This window comes from Felis catus, chromosome A2 (assembly GCF_018350175.1).
Source record: "Felis catus isolate Fca126 chromosome A2, F.catus_Fca126_mat1.0, whole genome shotgun sequence".
NCBI lineage: Eukaryota > Metazoa > Chordata > Mammalia > Carnivora > Felidae > Felis > Felis catus.
The window spans coordinates 18,956,291-18,970,651 of record NC_058369.1 but is presented as its reverse complement, the minus strand read 5'-3'; the positions used below and the strand labels follow the sequence as shown (position 1 = coordinate 18,970,651).

At 51.0% G+C, this 14,361-nt stretch overlaps 1 protein-coding gene across 3 annotated transcripts; it reads left to right on the top strand.

Annotated features, from left to right (window-relative positions):
- Positions 1 to 211: 211 nt before the first annotated feature.
- On the top strand, positions 212 to 13,729 carry MON1A (MON1 homolog A, secretory trafficking associated). 3 transcript variants are annotated; one of them, XM_019821814.3, is made up of 6 exons: positions 212 to 486; positions 9,256 to 9,395; positions 10,681 to 11,166; positions 11,717 to 12,482; positions 13,191 to 13,338; positions 13,438 to 13,729. In XM_019821814.3, the coding sequence occupies exons 2-6, from the start codon at positions 9,269 to 9,271 to the stop codon at positions 13,576 to 13,578; spliced, it is 1,668 nt and encodes a 555-aa protein (XP_019677373.1). In that variant the 5' UTR covers positions 212 to 486; positions 9,256 to 9,268; the 3' UTR covers positions 13,579 to 13,729. The 3 variants fall into 3 exon arrangements, with proteins under 3 accessions (XP_019677373.1, XP_044906316.1, XP_044906320.1); XM_045050381.1 differs by lacking the exon at positions 212 to 486 and adding an exon at positions 533 to 1,965; XM_045050385.1 differs by lacking the exons at positions 212 to 486; positions 10,681 to 11,166 and adding an exon at positions 1,814 to 1,965.
- Positions 13,730 to 14,361: the final 632 nt, after the last annotated feature.

Genomic DNA, 14,361 nt, shown 5'->3' with positions numbered 1-14,361 from the left:
ACGGGCCAGGGAGTCTGGGCCTACGGTCCACCCTGGCCTTTGGGCTCCAAGGAGGCATTTGGACCAGGCTCGACGCTGGAGAAGGTGGTTCCGGATGAGACAAATCCTGCTCCGGGTGACGCCCCGCCCTCGACTTTGCCGGGACCGGGCGCCCAGCCCCGCCTCAGAGTGCCGCAGGCAGCGGTGAGCGCCGACTACATTTCCCACAATGCACCCCGGGGCGGGTAGGGCCAGAGGCAGAGCGGCTGGAGTCAGGCCTCCGCCACGAGAGGCCGGAGAGGGCTGTCTTCCTGGGTCGGCTGCTGGGCGAGGGGCGGTGGGAGGGGCGGTGGCCTGCGCTGTGGCCATGTCTGCGTCCGCAGGGGTCCGAGGGTCTGACCTGCGCCCTCCGGCCGGACTCGGCCGGACACCCGTGCCCTCCTGGGGGTCCGGCAGAGAGCAGTGACCGGCAGTCTCTGTGCGTCCTGGGCCCCCCCGGAGAAACAGGTGAGTACGACTGCCAACCCACGTGGCCAGGGGGTACCGAGAAACTGGAGAGCTGTCATCCTTGGAGCCAGGGGCTTGAAGACTGGGGGCCCCTGCCACCTACGCTTCACTTGCGATAGGAGGATTTAGTCTCTTTGGGGTGCCTTAGCCGGTTGTCCCCCAGCTGAAGAATACAAAAGGCGAAGACCAGAACCCTTCCTTTGGCTGGGAGAGCAAAGTCCTGTAGGAGGCAGTGGCCTGGTAGGACCCGCCCCTCAAGGCACACATATTCCGCTCCCCTCTTCCCCCTCCCCCGGGCAGAATCCTTTCAAAGATCTGCAGAGGTGACTGTGGGGTGAGCGGGCAACTCCTGGAAGTGTCCTGGGGCTTTGGACTTTGCTCTCAAGGGTGCCCTGGCTCAGATAACCTGTCTGCCTGTACTGGGTGAGCCACCGTTTCTGGATTCCAGTTTGCTGGGGGAGGGTGAGCAGCCTTTGTCAGAGAGGGGAGTGGCCACCAGCAGTGACAAGTACCAGGCGATGCTCACGGAGTAGGCATCCTGCTGAACCAGCTACAGCATAGCCTCACCAGGGCCCTGTCTGCCAGAGACCCGTGCATTCTGGCACCACCCTCCCAGATAGCCCACTCCAAAAGGGTCAGGGCAGGATGGAGCACTATCCAAGCAGGAAGAGGGAACAACAGTGGTAGGAGTCAGTAGGGAGGGGCTCTTAAAGGTTCTGCCTGCTCCAGGGTGGGCACCTGAGGGAGGGAAGCACACAAGAAGGGCTGACTGAGACAACCTGTTTGGAGACATTGCTTGTAGGCACAGCAGAGCACATCTAGGGAAAGTAGCATGCCCTGGGGTCTTCTAGAGAGGCTGCCTGACAAGGGACCCTGAGGGCACATATGGGACTGGTTCCAAGAGACCTCTCTCGCTTAACTGCTTCAGGCCCAGCCTCCCAGGAGCTTCTGTCATGAAGGTTTATGGCTCCAGTGGGGGCTAGGGTGGGGTTTGCTGCCTAGTTTCCAGAGTAAGTGTCTAGAGAACTGTTTGCTTCATCAGGACTTCTGGCTGGATCCCCCGATTGGCCTTGGAGATGTTGAGATGCTACATGATGTCAGGTAGCTGGGAAACTATTGTGAAGGAAGCGTCCACTAGCCCCAGCCAGCTGACCCTGCCCTCATTCCATATAGTTACCATGCTGAGTACCACTCAGCCATACTGGGTTCAGTCACCTAAGTCCACAAGGGATCGGTGGGTAGTGGGCCCCCAGGACCTTGGGTAAGTTGCCGTAGACCGTGTTTGGGTCTTTGACCAGAGGTACAAGGCCACAGAGCAGGGGCATGTGGCAGACCAAGGATTCAACTTGGGAGAAACTTCCAGGAGCAGCAGAGAACCAATGGTCTGTTCCTGCAATGTCAGGCCCAACGAATAGCCAGTAAGCCTGGAGGAACCCCCAGCCCAAGGCACACAGACATCTCTTTGGCTGGACATCACAGGTGGGTCACTTCAGGCCAGAAGCTACCTGGCTTCATGAGGTCATAATCATGTTTGCTCAGGGTGAGCCAACTTTCAAAGGACTGATTTACATGGCAGAGACCACTTTTTGTGTGTAAGTGCAGCTACATATGGTTTGAATGCTAAGTAAAAATAATCATGATATATTAATGGCAGTAGCCATTAAGTGTGCAAGTGCTTACTGTGTGCCAGGGTAAACAAATTACATGAACATCTCATTTAATCCTTCCACAACCCAGTGAATTGGTATTATCATTATCCCCACTTTATAGATGAGAAAACTAAGACTTATGGAACCAAACCAGGTCCATCCAAGTCCCTCTGATTCTAGGACCATTGTTCTTGAACACTTGACTACTACCAAAAACAAGTCTTCTCCACAGGCAGGGGTCTCCAGAGACTGCATTATAACTGGATATTCTTTGAGGATCTTTCACCTTTTCCCTTCCAAAGTTATTTATCTGGCAAATGTTGATTAAACTCCTCCTGCATGTGGAGCTGACATACTGAAACTTGAAATGCTTCATAGAAAAATGAAGCAGGGCAAGACAGGGAAGATCAGGGATATTGTAGGAAGGCCTCTCTGATAGGTAACACTTGAGCAGCAACCGGAAGGAAGTGAGAGAGTAGGTCATGTCAATATCTAGCCCCATCAGTGGAACAGGTGAATGAGGGACAAAGTGAAAAGCAGAGAGATGTGGTCTGTGCAGAAAGTTCAGCAAGGGCAAAATTCTGAAATGCAGAAGTACTTAGGATTCACATTTATATTATCCTAAAGGAAAGCCATGAGGTCAGTGTGGCTGGGCTGAGGTGAAGGGAGCAGGGGAAAGGGAAGGAGATCAAGTCAAAGAAATAAAAGGAAGGGGTAGAGTGGGGCTTTGTGTGCTGTTCTGAGGAAATTGGCTGTCTCACTGAATGAGTGAGAACCATTATAGAGTTTTGAGCAGGGGAATTACACGGCCTGACTTCCTTTTTCAAGAGGATCTCTTTGAGTCCTGTGGGAGGGATATATTGCGCAAGGACAAAGGTAGATGTGGGGAGACTGGTTAAAAGGCTGGTGCATCACTCCCCTAGAGAGGTAATGGTGGCCTGGACCAATGTGGTAGTGGTGGTGGTGGTGGTGATGAGCAGTGGTCAGATTCTGGATATGGGCTTTTCCCATTTAACATTAGTAATCTGTTCCACAAAAGTTGGACATTATCTGGAATCACTAACTGAGTATCTGTTTCCCATTATTTCACATATCTTTTTATTATCTATCTATTTATTTATTTATTTAATTTTGAGAGAGAGACAACATGAGTGGGGAAGGGGCAAAGAAAGGGAGAGAGAGAATTCTGCCAGCACAGACCCTGACATGGGGCTCAAACACACGAAACCATGAGATCATGCATGACCTGAGCTGAAACAAAGAGTCGGACATTAACTGACTAAGCCACCCAGGTGCCCCTGTTTCCACTATTTAAAATTTTTTAAAATGTTTTTATTTTTGAGAGAGAGAGAGAGAGTGTGTGAGCAGGGGGAGGGGCAGAGAGAGAGAGGGAGACACAGAATCTGAAGCTGGCTCCAGGCTCCGACTTGTCAGCACAGAGCCTGACGCAGGGCCCAAACCCACAAACCATGAGATCATGATCTAAGCTGAAGTCGGACACCCAACCAACTGAGCCACCCAGGCGCCTCCCCCCACCATTATTTTAAATGGGAAAACGTATAATGCTTCCCTCATCGACCACAAACCCCCAATTTTCTAAAATGGTACTAAAACACAGGAAAATATATACCTAATACATGCCCAGTAGGTTATAGCGTTAGGATACAAAATGCTGAAAAACATACCCTCCTGACCACCAAAGTTTGCTGCTTTGATGCAGTATCATGGCCTCTTTCAGTACCTTCAACAGCCATGATGCAAGTAAGCCCATTTTGTTGCCACTTAGTGAGTGATATTCTATCCAACTTGGAATGTAATTTGAGGACTTAAATGTACATCACTTGTTTAAAATATAGATCAAGTTTTTGGGGCACCTGGGTGGCGCAGTCGGTTAAGCGTCCGACTTCAGCTAGGTCACGATCTCGCGGTCCGTGAGTTCGAGCCCCGCGTCGGGCTCTGGGCTGATGGCTCAGAGCCTGGAGCCTGTTTCCGATTCTGTGTCTCCCTCTCTCTCTGCCCCTCCCCCATTCATGCTCTGTCTCTCTCTGTCCCAAAAATAAATAAACGTTGAAAAAAAAAATTAAAAAAAAATATAGATCAAGTTTTGATGAAGTAAATAGCATTTTTCTATATAAACATAGGCCAAAACAATACAAGTTTGTTGTATTAGTTATTTATTGCAGTGTAACAAATTACTCCAAAACTTAGCAGCTTAAAACAACAATAAATATTTATTATCTCATGCAGTTCCTTTGGTATTTGGGAGAAATCTGGGAGCAGTTTAGCTGGATGGTCCAGGCTCAGTTTCTCTTGTGAGGTTGAAGTCATCTGAAGGCTTGACAGGGGCTAGAAGATTACTCACATGACTGGCACATTTGGTACTGGCTATTTGCATGTCTCAAAGTTTGCTGAGGTTCTCTCTGTAGACAGCTGCTCGAGTGTCCTCACAACATGACTGATGGCTCCAACTAGGGTGATCCAAGACAGCAAGGCAGAAGCCACAGTATCTTTTATGACCTAGCCTCAGAAATCACATGTTGTCATTTTCACGTTATCCTATTGGTTACATAACTGCTCAGTGTGGGAGGGGAGTACACAAAGGCATATACACTGTAAGTTGAGGATCATTGGGGACTGGCTTGAAGGCTGGCTACCACAGTTGGGTATTAAAAACCAAGAGGAATTCTATAGGGAAAATATTAACTAGAGAGACATTTTGCTGGGTATTCAGAAGTACAGGTGACAGGATTTGCTAGTGGTTCGATATATGGGGTGTGAGGAAAAGAGATGACTCCAGGATTTGCTGAAAATCATTGTCTTTCACTGAGATGGAGAAAACTCTGGGAGGAATATGTTTTTAAGAGGACAATCAGGAACTCAGTTTTGGACATATAACTTTGAGATACTGTAAGACATGAAGTAGACAGTTAAATGTGTGTGACTCTAGAAGTCAGAAGAGACATTGGGGCTAGAAATAAAAATTGGAATCACAACGTATCACTAATCACTAATGTATCAATGGAGTTGAGACTGGGGGCACCTGGGTGGCTTAGTCGGTTAAGCATCCAACTCTTGATATTGGCCCAAGTCGTAATCTCACAGTCATGAGTTTGAGCCCCACATTGGGCTCTGCACTGGTAGTGTGGAGCCTGCTTGGGATTCTCACTCTCTCTGTCTCTCTGTCTCTCTGCATCTTCTCCCCTCTAAAAATAAACATTAAAAAATTAAAAACAAAAACAAAAACATGAGACTGAATGAGATCACCAGTGGTTTGAATGAAGACAGAAAAGAGATCCAAGGGCTGAAATCTGGGTCCCCTAACTGTAAGAGGAACTGCATAAAGGACTTAGCAGGCATGGTCTATGAGGTAGGAGGAGAACCAAGAAAGGAGAGTGGTGTACCAGAAGCCAAGAAGAAAAAGTGTTTTAAGAGAGGAAATCACCAAGTGTGTATCCATTACTGCTACTGAGTGAGGTGAGGATCCTGAGGTCAACTAGCAACCTTGATGAGAGCAGTGTTGCTGGAATGATGGAGGCGCAAGTCTAGTTGGAGTGGCTTCAAGAATGAATGGGAAAGGGGCACCTTGCTGGCTCAGTCAGTAGAACATGCATCTCTTGATTTTGAAGTTGTGAGTTCGAGCTCTACATTGGGTGTAGAGCTTACCTAAAAATAAAATCTTAAAAAAAACCCAAGTGAGTGAAGTGGAGAGGCTGCGGCAGATGTATTTCTTGATTACCAGATACCCGTGAGCTCCCCACACTTCCCAGTCCCTCTGGCCATGTGACTACTTCTGGCCAATCTGGGCTTTGAAGTATTTAAGAGCTGGTACATGACCTTCCAGCCCTGTCTTCCACTGCCCAGTGATGTGGAAAAGGCATGTATTCCAGATGGCAGAGCTATGGGATGCTAGTAACCTGGATTCCTGAATCACTGCTTGGAAGGGAGCTGAATTACTACCAGATCCAAGGTAAATTTTGTGTAAGCAAAAAATAAGCCTTTATGTGTGAAGCCTCTACCATTTTGACATTCATTTGTTACACAGCATAGCCTAGCCAACTAATTATATTCCAAGTATTATTTACTGTTTTGAGGTCTGTTTTATAAAGGGCAGCAAAAAAATGGGGTGGAACCTAGAGGGGAATGTAGAGTTAAGGGGGTGGGGGGTTGTTTTAACTCTTTAATTGAAATAAGACAAACATGAAGTTCACAAATCATAAGTACAGCTCAGTGAATTATAACGAGTGAACACACCCAAAGTAAGGTGGTGTTTTTTTTAATTTTTTTTTTTTTAACATTTATTCATCTTTGAGAGAGAGAGAGACAGAGCGTGAGTGGGGGAGGAGCCGAGAGAGAGGGAGACACAGAATCCAAAGCAGGCTCCAGGCTCTGAGCTGTCAGCACAGAGCCCGATGTGGGACTCAAACTCACTGACTGTGAGATCAGGACCCGAGCCGAAGTCAGACGCTTAACCGACTGAGCCACCCAGGTGCCCCGGAAGGTGTTTTGAAAATGGAGGAAGCATCAGCATATTGGTGCTGGATGGGGGAGAAGGGGAAACCAATGATCTGGGAGAGAGAGGGACAGCTGCTGAAGCCATGTGCTTGTGCTTGTGCTTGTGCGGGTGAAAGGGACTGCAGTGGGGGCGTTTGCTCCGAGTGGAGCAAGGACAGCTCATCTTCAGTGAGAAGAAGGAAAGCAGAGCCTGGCAGGTGAGCGAGGTGGTGGTGGGAATCTTGGAAGTTCTCTTTTGCTGACTTCTGTTTCCTCGGTGAGATCATGGATCATGCTGAGTGAGCGTGGGAGAAGGAAGTGATGGAAGTTTGAGAAGAGAGGTGTGAACTTATTGACTAAGGGAGCAGGAAAGTGAGTCTCCATAGAAATATAGTAATTTGAATCAATGGTTCTGGACCTACTTCCCGGAAAGAAACACATAGCAATCCAGGTCTCCGTCCAGGGAGCCACGTCCAGAAGCCTTGGCCACAACCCTGGGACTGTCAGTAGCAGCTTTCTCTCTGCCTGGACACAGACTCATCTCTCTGGAGTCACTCCATCTTCACATAGCAGTGCAGACCCCACTCTCACTTTCAGGTTAGCTTGTGAAATAATGCTCTATGAGGTTCTCATGTGGCCTGTGTCTTCCTGCTAAAGACCTAGGCATGCCCTAGTTACTGTAGCACCCACTGCCCCAGCCTCTGTGGTGTTACAGTGCTTGTTTTGGCCTGTCTGGGATTACTCCTCTTGGTCTCGGTCTCTGTCTCTGAGCAGACCTTTCTGAACAACCTAGCTGTTGAGGGCAAGTAGCCTTTTAGTTACTCTGGCCCTCTGTCAGACAAGGTGGCCCATGCCTTGGTCCTCTGGGCTCTGACTCATGCTAGGATCCATCACTCTTGACTGTCCTAATGGATGGGATTAGTGGCCTAGAAAATCCCCAGAGGTCGATGTTCTCCCAGATGATCTTTTTTTGGTCCTACTCTAGTGGGGTGACGCTGTTGGCCAATGGTGCCCAACCTTCACTTGTTCTGTGATGCTCCAGGTTCAGTGCACGAGTGGCTACCAGGCTTCCCTGTCTGTTTTGCCCGTTGAACTTCTGCAAACGATGCATTTGAAAAAGGATTCCATAGCTTAGAACAAAGATGACCAAAAAACAAAAACAAAAAAAAAAAACAAAAAAAAGAGCTTGAAAGTCAGTTCTTTGGGTGCATACAGGAGCTGCCTGGTAGGAGCTCTGGTGGGATGAGGATAAGGAGTCTGAGAGGGTGTTCTTGGACATGGACAACCTGGGACCACACAAATGAGAGTGATGGGGATGCTCTCTCTTTGAGGTCACTCTTCATGAACATTTTGGAGCACCTACTTCATGCTAGGCTCGGGGAAGAGTCATTTGCCCAAGGTTGCGGAGCTACTGAGAAACAAGGCCTCAGTTATTTCCTATGACTCTGTCCTAGAAGGGCAGGGACAGGGTCTACTTTGCTCACACTAACACCAGTCCCTCCCAGGCCCCTGGCCTGCCCGCATGACCTCTTCATGAGTCTCTGACTAGTCTTTGCAGTCCTTCTCGCCTGTCTACCCAGATTTCTCTTCATGAAAGGATCAGTGCCTCAATGGAACCCCTCCCCTATGAATGTATTTTGCTTGCCAAATGAAGGCTCCTTCAGCCTGCCATTCAGGGGCCCTTAGGGGTGACTCCAGGTGAGCCATCCAACTTTGTTATCCTTGCCATCCACGCATCGCCACCTCCACCTGGCTCTGAGGCTGCAGAAGGACTGGGAGATGAAACTGAGTCTGTCCTGGCATTCAGATGGGCATTGAGAACTGTTATGTCTATAGTTGTACAGCTGTATAGTTGTAAGGCAAGCCCTGGTGCCAAATTCAGAAAGTACAAAAGTGTACTCAGAAAAAAGCAAGCCTGAAGACAAGCTTGTTTGCTCTTTCTTTGCAAATGCCTAAGTATTCAGAAAGAACTATTGGTCAATTCAGTTTTGAATGAGGAAGTGTTTGTGGTAGGATGTGCAGTGAAAGATACCAGGATACAGAATTGTTTCAATTGCCAGCTCCCAAAGCTTCCACCCTGTTGTGACATTGGGCAGGCATTTACTCTTTCAGCCTCAGTCCCTTTATCTGTAGAGCCAGCCTGAGACAGGAGCACCTGCCACAGAGTGTAGTGATCAGGCTTAGATAACTGTGTCCACTTATACTTCCTAGCACACTACCTTGGTGCTCAGTAAGTGTTAGCTGCTGTTATCAGTTTGTTAAAAAAAAAAAAATTCCATTTTATGTGCATTCAAAAAAAAAAAAAAAAAAACTGGAAAGAAATACACCAAAATGTGAACAGTGAAAGATCCTGAATGGTGGGGAAATGGTGACATTTTTCTTTATCCTTTTTTATTTTCCAAGTTTTCTACAATGAATAGGTACAATGAATTTTTCCTTTTCTACTTAGAAAAAGAACAACATACTTCATTTTTTACAGGGGAATACTCAGAACCCATTTCCCAGAGGTTTGAGCTAGCTGGGTCCTGGTGCTTTCCTGTACTAACTAACCACTGTTACTGTACTAGCAGTGACCCCTGCCAACAGCACCTCCCTCCTTACCCTCGATGATGTCTTTGTTTGCCCACAGGAGAGTCCAAGGGATGGCTGCTGACATGCAGAGGAAGAGGAGCAGCGAATGCCCCGATGGCACCCTGGCTCCTTCTGATGGGCAGAGTATGGAGAGAGCTGAGAGCCCCACACCAGGACTGGCTCAGGGAATGGAGCCAGGTACGGGCAGGGTGTGCAGCTCCAGGCAGCTGACAGCGAGAGCAGCCTCCAGGGCAACTGGGATTCCCACCAAGTCTTTCACTCCCACTCATTCATGCACTCGTTCAGTCACTCGTGGGCTACTTGTTAGGTGCTGGGGATACCGCAGGAAACGGGCTCGGTCTGTGTCCAGCCTTCCTCTCCACTTCATGTTGGGCTACTCACCCCTGTGCTGTCTGGCTGCCAGCATGGGTTCTCCTCCCGTTCCCTGGGTCTACATTGCGCCTTCCTGACTCCTTTTCCCTCCCTCAGCTCTCAGCTTAAACGTCACCTCTGCACGAGTTAGGCCTGCCTGCTCTGACCATGCTCTGTACAGGACAGTAGTTATTTTGTAATTTTATTTGTTTATGTATATATTGCCCATCTCTTGTCCACAAAATTGTGAGCTCTCTGAGCACAGAGTGGTTGTATCCCAAATGCCTAGTATGGTACCAAACTCATCATAGAGACTCAAAATACATCTGTTGAATTATTCTGTAAAAAAAAAAAAAAAAAAATCAGTAGAGAAAGACTGACATGTCCCCTGCCTTAGGGGAGCCATAGGCTAGTGGGGTCATTACAGTGGAGTGGGTTAGGAACTATGGCCTGAACTGGGTCAGGGAGACTTCTCACAGGGATAGAGAGTCACTGAACAAAGGTATTCCAGGCACAGGGCAAGGTGCTCGGCACACAGCAGCGAACAACCACCTTGCTGCCCCTCAGGAGGAACCCCACTGTAGTTGGGGAGAAGGATAATAACTGACAAGTGGCACAAGAGAAATCAAAGAGAGAGAGATGATAGAGTGCCCAGGCTCAGAGGTCAGGTGAGGAGGTAACTTATGTCTTTGCTGAGAGCTGAAGTGTGACAAGGAGCTGGCCATGCAAGGAGGTGGGAGTGCATTCCAGGCAGAGGGAACAGTAGGTACAGAGGCCCTGAGGTAGGTGAGGGCATGTTGAGGGTGTCCAAAGAGCAGGTGGATGAAGGTCAGTGTGACTGGAATGGGTAAGGGCTGTAAGATGAGATTGAGAGAAGCAAGTAGAAGCAAGTCATTCCCGCAGCCATGAGGGGTTTGGGTTTTATTCCCAGTGTGATGGGAGGAAACTGGTGGGCTGTAAGCCGCAGGGAGGCATAACTTGTAGTAGGCAGTAGCAGGAGGGAACAGTGGCTTGTCTCTGCAGTAAAGCTAGAGTGCCATATTACGCATCTTGCTGGTAAGGTGGTCTGCCAGTGGCTATTGCTCTAAGCACCAGTGCTTTTGGCTGGCAGGTGCTGGGCAGGAGGGTGCCATGTTCGTCCATGCCCGTTCCTATGAGGACCTGACTGAATCGGAGGATGGGGCAGCTTCTGGGGACAGCCCCAAGGAGGGTGTTGGGGGTCCTCCACCACTGCCTGCAGACATGCGACAGATCAGCCAGGACTTCAGCGAGCTGAGCACCCAACTGACAGGTGTGGCCCGAGACCTGCAGGAGGAGATGCTGCCAGGAAGCTCTGAGGACTGGCCAGAGCCTTCAGGGGCAGCTGGGCGGCCAGCCACAGAACCCCCCAGGGAGGGCACAGGCGAGGGGGATGAGGAGGAGGCTGCTGAGGCATGGCGACTGCACCAGAAGCACGTCTTTGTGCTGAGCGAGGCGGGGAAGCCTGTGTACTCCCGCTATGGGTCAGAGGAGGCACTTTCCAGCACCATGGGTGTCATGGTGGCCCTGGTGTCCTTCCTGGAGGCAGACAAGAACGCCATTCGTTCTATCCACGCAGGTGAGCCACCTGAAAAGGGGGGCAGGGAGGGCTCCCCTGACCAGGGTTAATTCATAGTCCCCGAGGGACTAGAGGGCTGGGATGTGCTGTGTGACCAAGGGCAGCCCCTCCACCTCACTGGGCTTCAATATTGTCATCTGAACACAGATAGCAACAATGACTGCCTTACGGGGTATTGTGAGGGCCAGAGGTGGCTCTGACATGGGCTTTGCCCTTGGAGAGAACTAGAAGTCCCAGGCCCTGAGCCCCGCCCAGCTCTTGACATTTAACACAAGAATGTTTTTTTTTATTGCTCACTGCATTTTGGCTGGTGCCACTCTGTGAAGCAAGTGGCAGGGACAGCCTGGAATCCTCAGGGAAAGGGAACCGTGGGCTGCTGTTTTTATCTTCATCATCCTTAAGCCCCTACTGTGTGCAGAGATCTGAGGGAGGGTGGAGAGGATGTAGAAAGCGGCAAGCTGTGTAAGAAGCTGGGGCTCCGAGGGAGCTGGGCAAGGCCAATCCCGGAGGGCTCCCCGGAGAAGCTGACATCCCCTCCCTCCACCTTCAGATGGCTACAAGGTAGTATTCGTGCGCCGGAGCCCACTGGTGTTGGTGGCAGTGGCGCGCACGCGGCAATCGGCGCAGGAACTGGCGCAGGAGCTGCTCTACATCTACTACCAGATCCTGAGCCTTCTTACCGGTGCCCAGCTGAGCCACATCTTCCAGCAGAAGCAGAACTACGACCTGCGGCGCCTGCTCTCGGGCTCGGAGCGCATCACCGACAACCTGCTGCAGCTCATGGCGCGAGACCCCAGCTTCCTCATGGGGGCAGCGCGCTGCTTGCCCCTGGCTGCGGCCGTGCGCGACGCGGTGAGTGCCAGCCTGCAGCAGGCGCGAGCGCGCAGCCTTGTCTTCTCCATCCTGCTGGCACGCAACCAGCTGGTGGCGCTCGTGCGCCGCAAGGACCAATTCCTGCACCCTATCGACCTGCACCTGCTCTTCAATCTCATAAGTTCCTCTTCATCCTTCCGTGAGGGAGAAGCCTGGACGCCTGTGTGCCTACCCAAATTTAATGCAGCCGGCTTCTTCCATGCACACATCTCTTACCTGGAGCCTGACACCGACCTCTGCTTGTTGCTCGTCTCCACCGACCGGGAGGACTTCTTTGCAGTCTCTGACTGCCGCCGCCGCTTTCAGGAGCGCCTGCGGAAGCGTGGAGCCCACCTGGCGCTGCGAGAGGCACTGCGCACGCCCTACTACAGTGTTGCCCAAGTGGGCATCCCGGACCTGCGCCACTTCCTCTATAAATCAAAGAGCTCCGGACTCTTCACCAGGTGAGGGAGGACCTTGGGAGCACAACTTGAGGGAGACAGGGGCGAGGGAGGGGAGGCGGTTGGCCCTCAGCCCTGATGCAGTCCTGGAGCTGATGACCCGTCTGTGAATGGACTGACATGTTGGGTCTGTTTTACTCTGACATCAGGGACCCAGACTCCCTATCACTCCACCCCCTATGGGCATGTACCTCTCTACTTTGTTACCCACAAAGCCTTGAAATGCCCAGTACACCCAGGGAAGGAAGCTGGAACAGAGGTCTCCTGGATCTCCTGCCCTGGAGCAGGTCTGCCTTAGGGGTCATTTTGGTCCCATCTAGGATGCAGAATTCCTCCTCCAACAGAGGGGCTGTGGCCAGATGTGGCATCTTCTGTCCTCCCATTACCCCTTCTTGGGTTCCCAGATCACTTTTCCTCCACTTCAGACCTGTCACTTTGTTTCGGACACCTAAACTCAGATTGGCCTCTCCAAGGGAAGTCACCAAAGATGCCATGAACTTGGGGGAGGGGGAAAGAACAGGGCTCCATTCTGGGTGGGCCCAGCCCTGTCCTGGGAAGTCTTCTGTGGTAGGGAGGCCATGCCCTGTCCTGGGAAAACATTTGGAGGGTAAGACACATGTCAGAGTCTCCCTGGCTAGGAAGAGTTGTTTTTAGATCTCCAGAGAAGGCAATGAAAGTTATTTCTTTGCCAACCCACTCCCCCATCTCCAGCCCTGAGATTGAGGCCCCGTACACCAGTGAAGAGGAGCAGGAGCGGCTGCTGGGCCTCTACCAATACCTGCACAGCCGGGCCCACAATGCCTCCCGCCCACTCAAGACCATCTACTACACGGGCCCCAATGAGAACCTCCTGGCCTGGGTAAGGCAGCCCTGGGATGGGCTCAGCTTCATCGGGATCCCGGGCAGGGGCCACACGAGATGTCTAACCTCGATGACTACCCTGTGCCCCCTCCTCCAGGTGACAGGTGCCTTTGAGCTCTACATGTGCTACAGCCCCCTGGGGACCAAGGCATCTGCTGTCAGTGCCATCCATAAGCTGATGCGCTGGATCCGCAAAGAAGAAGATCGCCTCTTCATCCTCACACCCCTCACCTACTGATGGGAACGTGTGTGGGTTCAGCCCTCTTAGGCACCCTGGGCAACGGAAGCTATGGGAGCCTCCACATAGGCTGGCCTCTCTTGCCCAGGCAGCAAGCAGGCAGGGACTGTGGGTTGGTGCGTGCATTAAAGTACTCTGGAGAAGACACTCATTGGGCCTTGTCACTGGTCCCTTCACTCATGCATTCTCACTCCTACAGATACTGGATCCTCCTCCTTAGTCCTTACCTGTGTTTCCCCATGTCCTGGAGCACAAGCACTCAGAATCGAACCTTGGGCTGGGTCTCTTCATTCAGCTAAAGTCTTGCCATACATAAAATGTTCTCTAGCATTCCACTGGCCTTGCCCCCCACAGCCCCACCCCAATACTCAGTCTGAGTCCCTGGTGCCTCCTAGAAGGGCACAGCCCCTCTCTCTCACTCCTAGGAGGGGCCCCCAGCTTTGTGCCCCAAAGGACCACTCATATACCCTGGGAGCTGTGGCTCTGCTTAAAGGGCTGCTGTAGCTCAGCAGTGACAAGGCTGAGTAAGAGAAGGAAAGCCAACTAGGGAGAGTCTGAGGCTTGGTACAGGTGGGTAAGATCCCTTGGTGAGGTGGTCTGGTTTTCAGCACAGAAAAATTCAGAGACCAGCCTCAGTGTATGTAGCCCTAGACCTCTGGGGAAATTGTCCCAGCTTGGTCTTCCTCATGAAGGGCTATTCACCTCGGCATCTGTGCTTTTGGCCAGTGCATTCCTCAGAACGTCCCCAGGAGTGAGCTGGAGGGCCTGCAGGAAGAGCCAGCT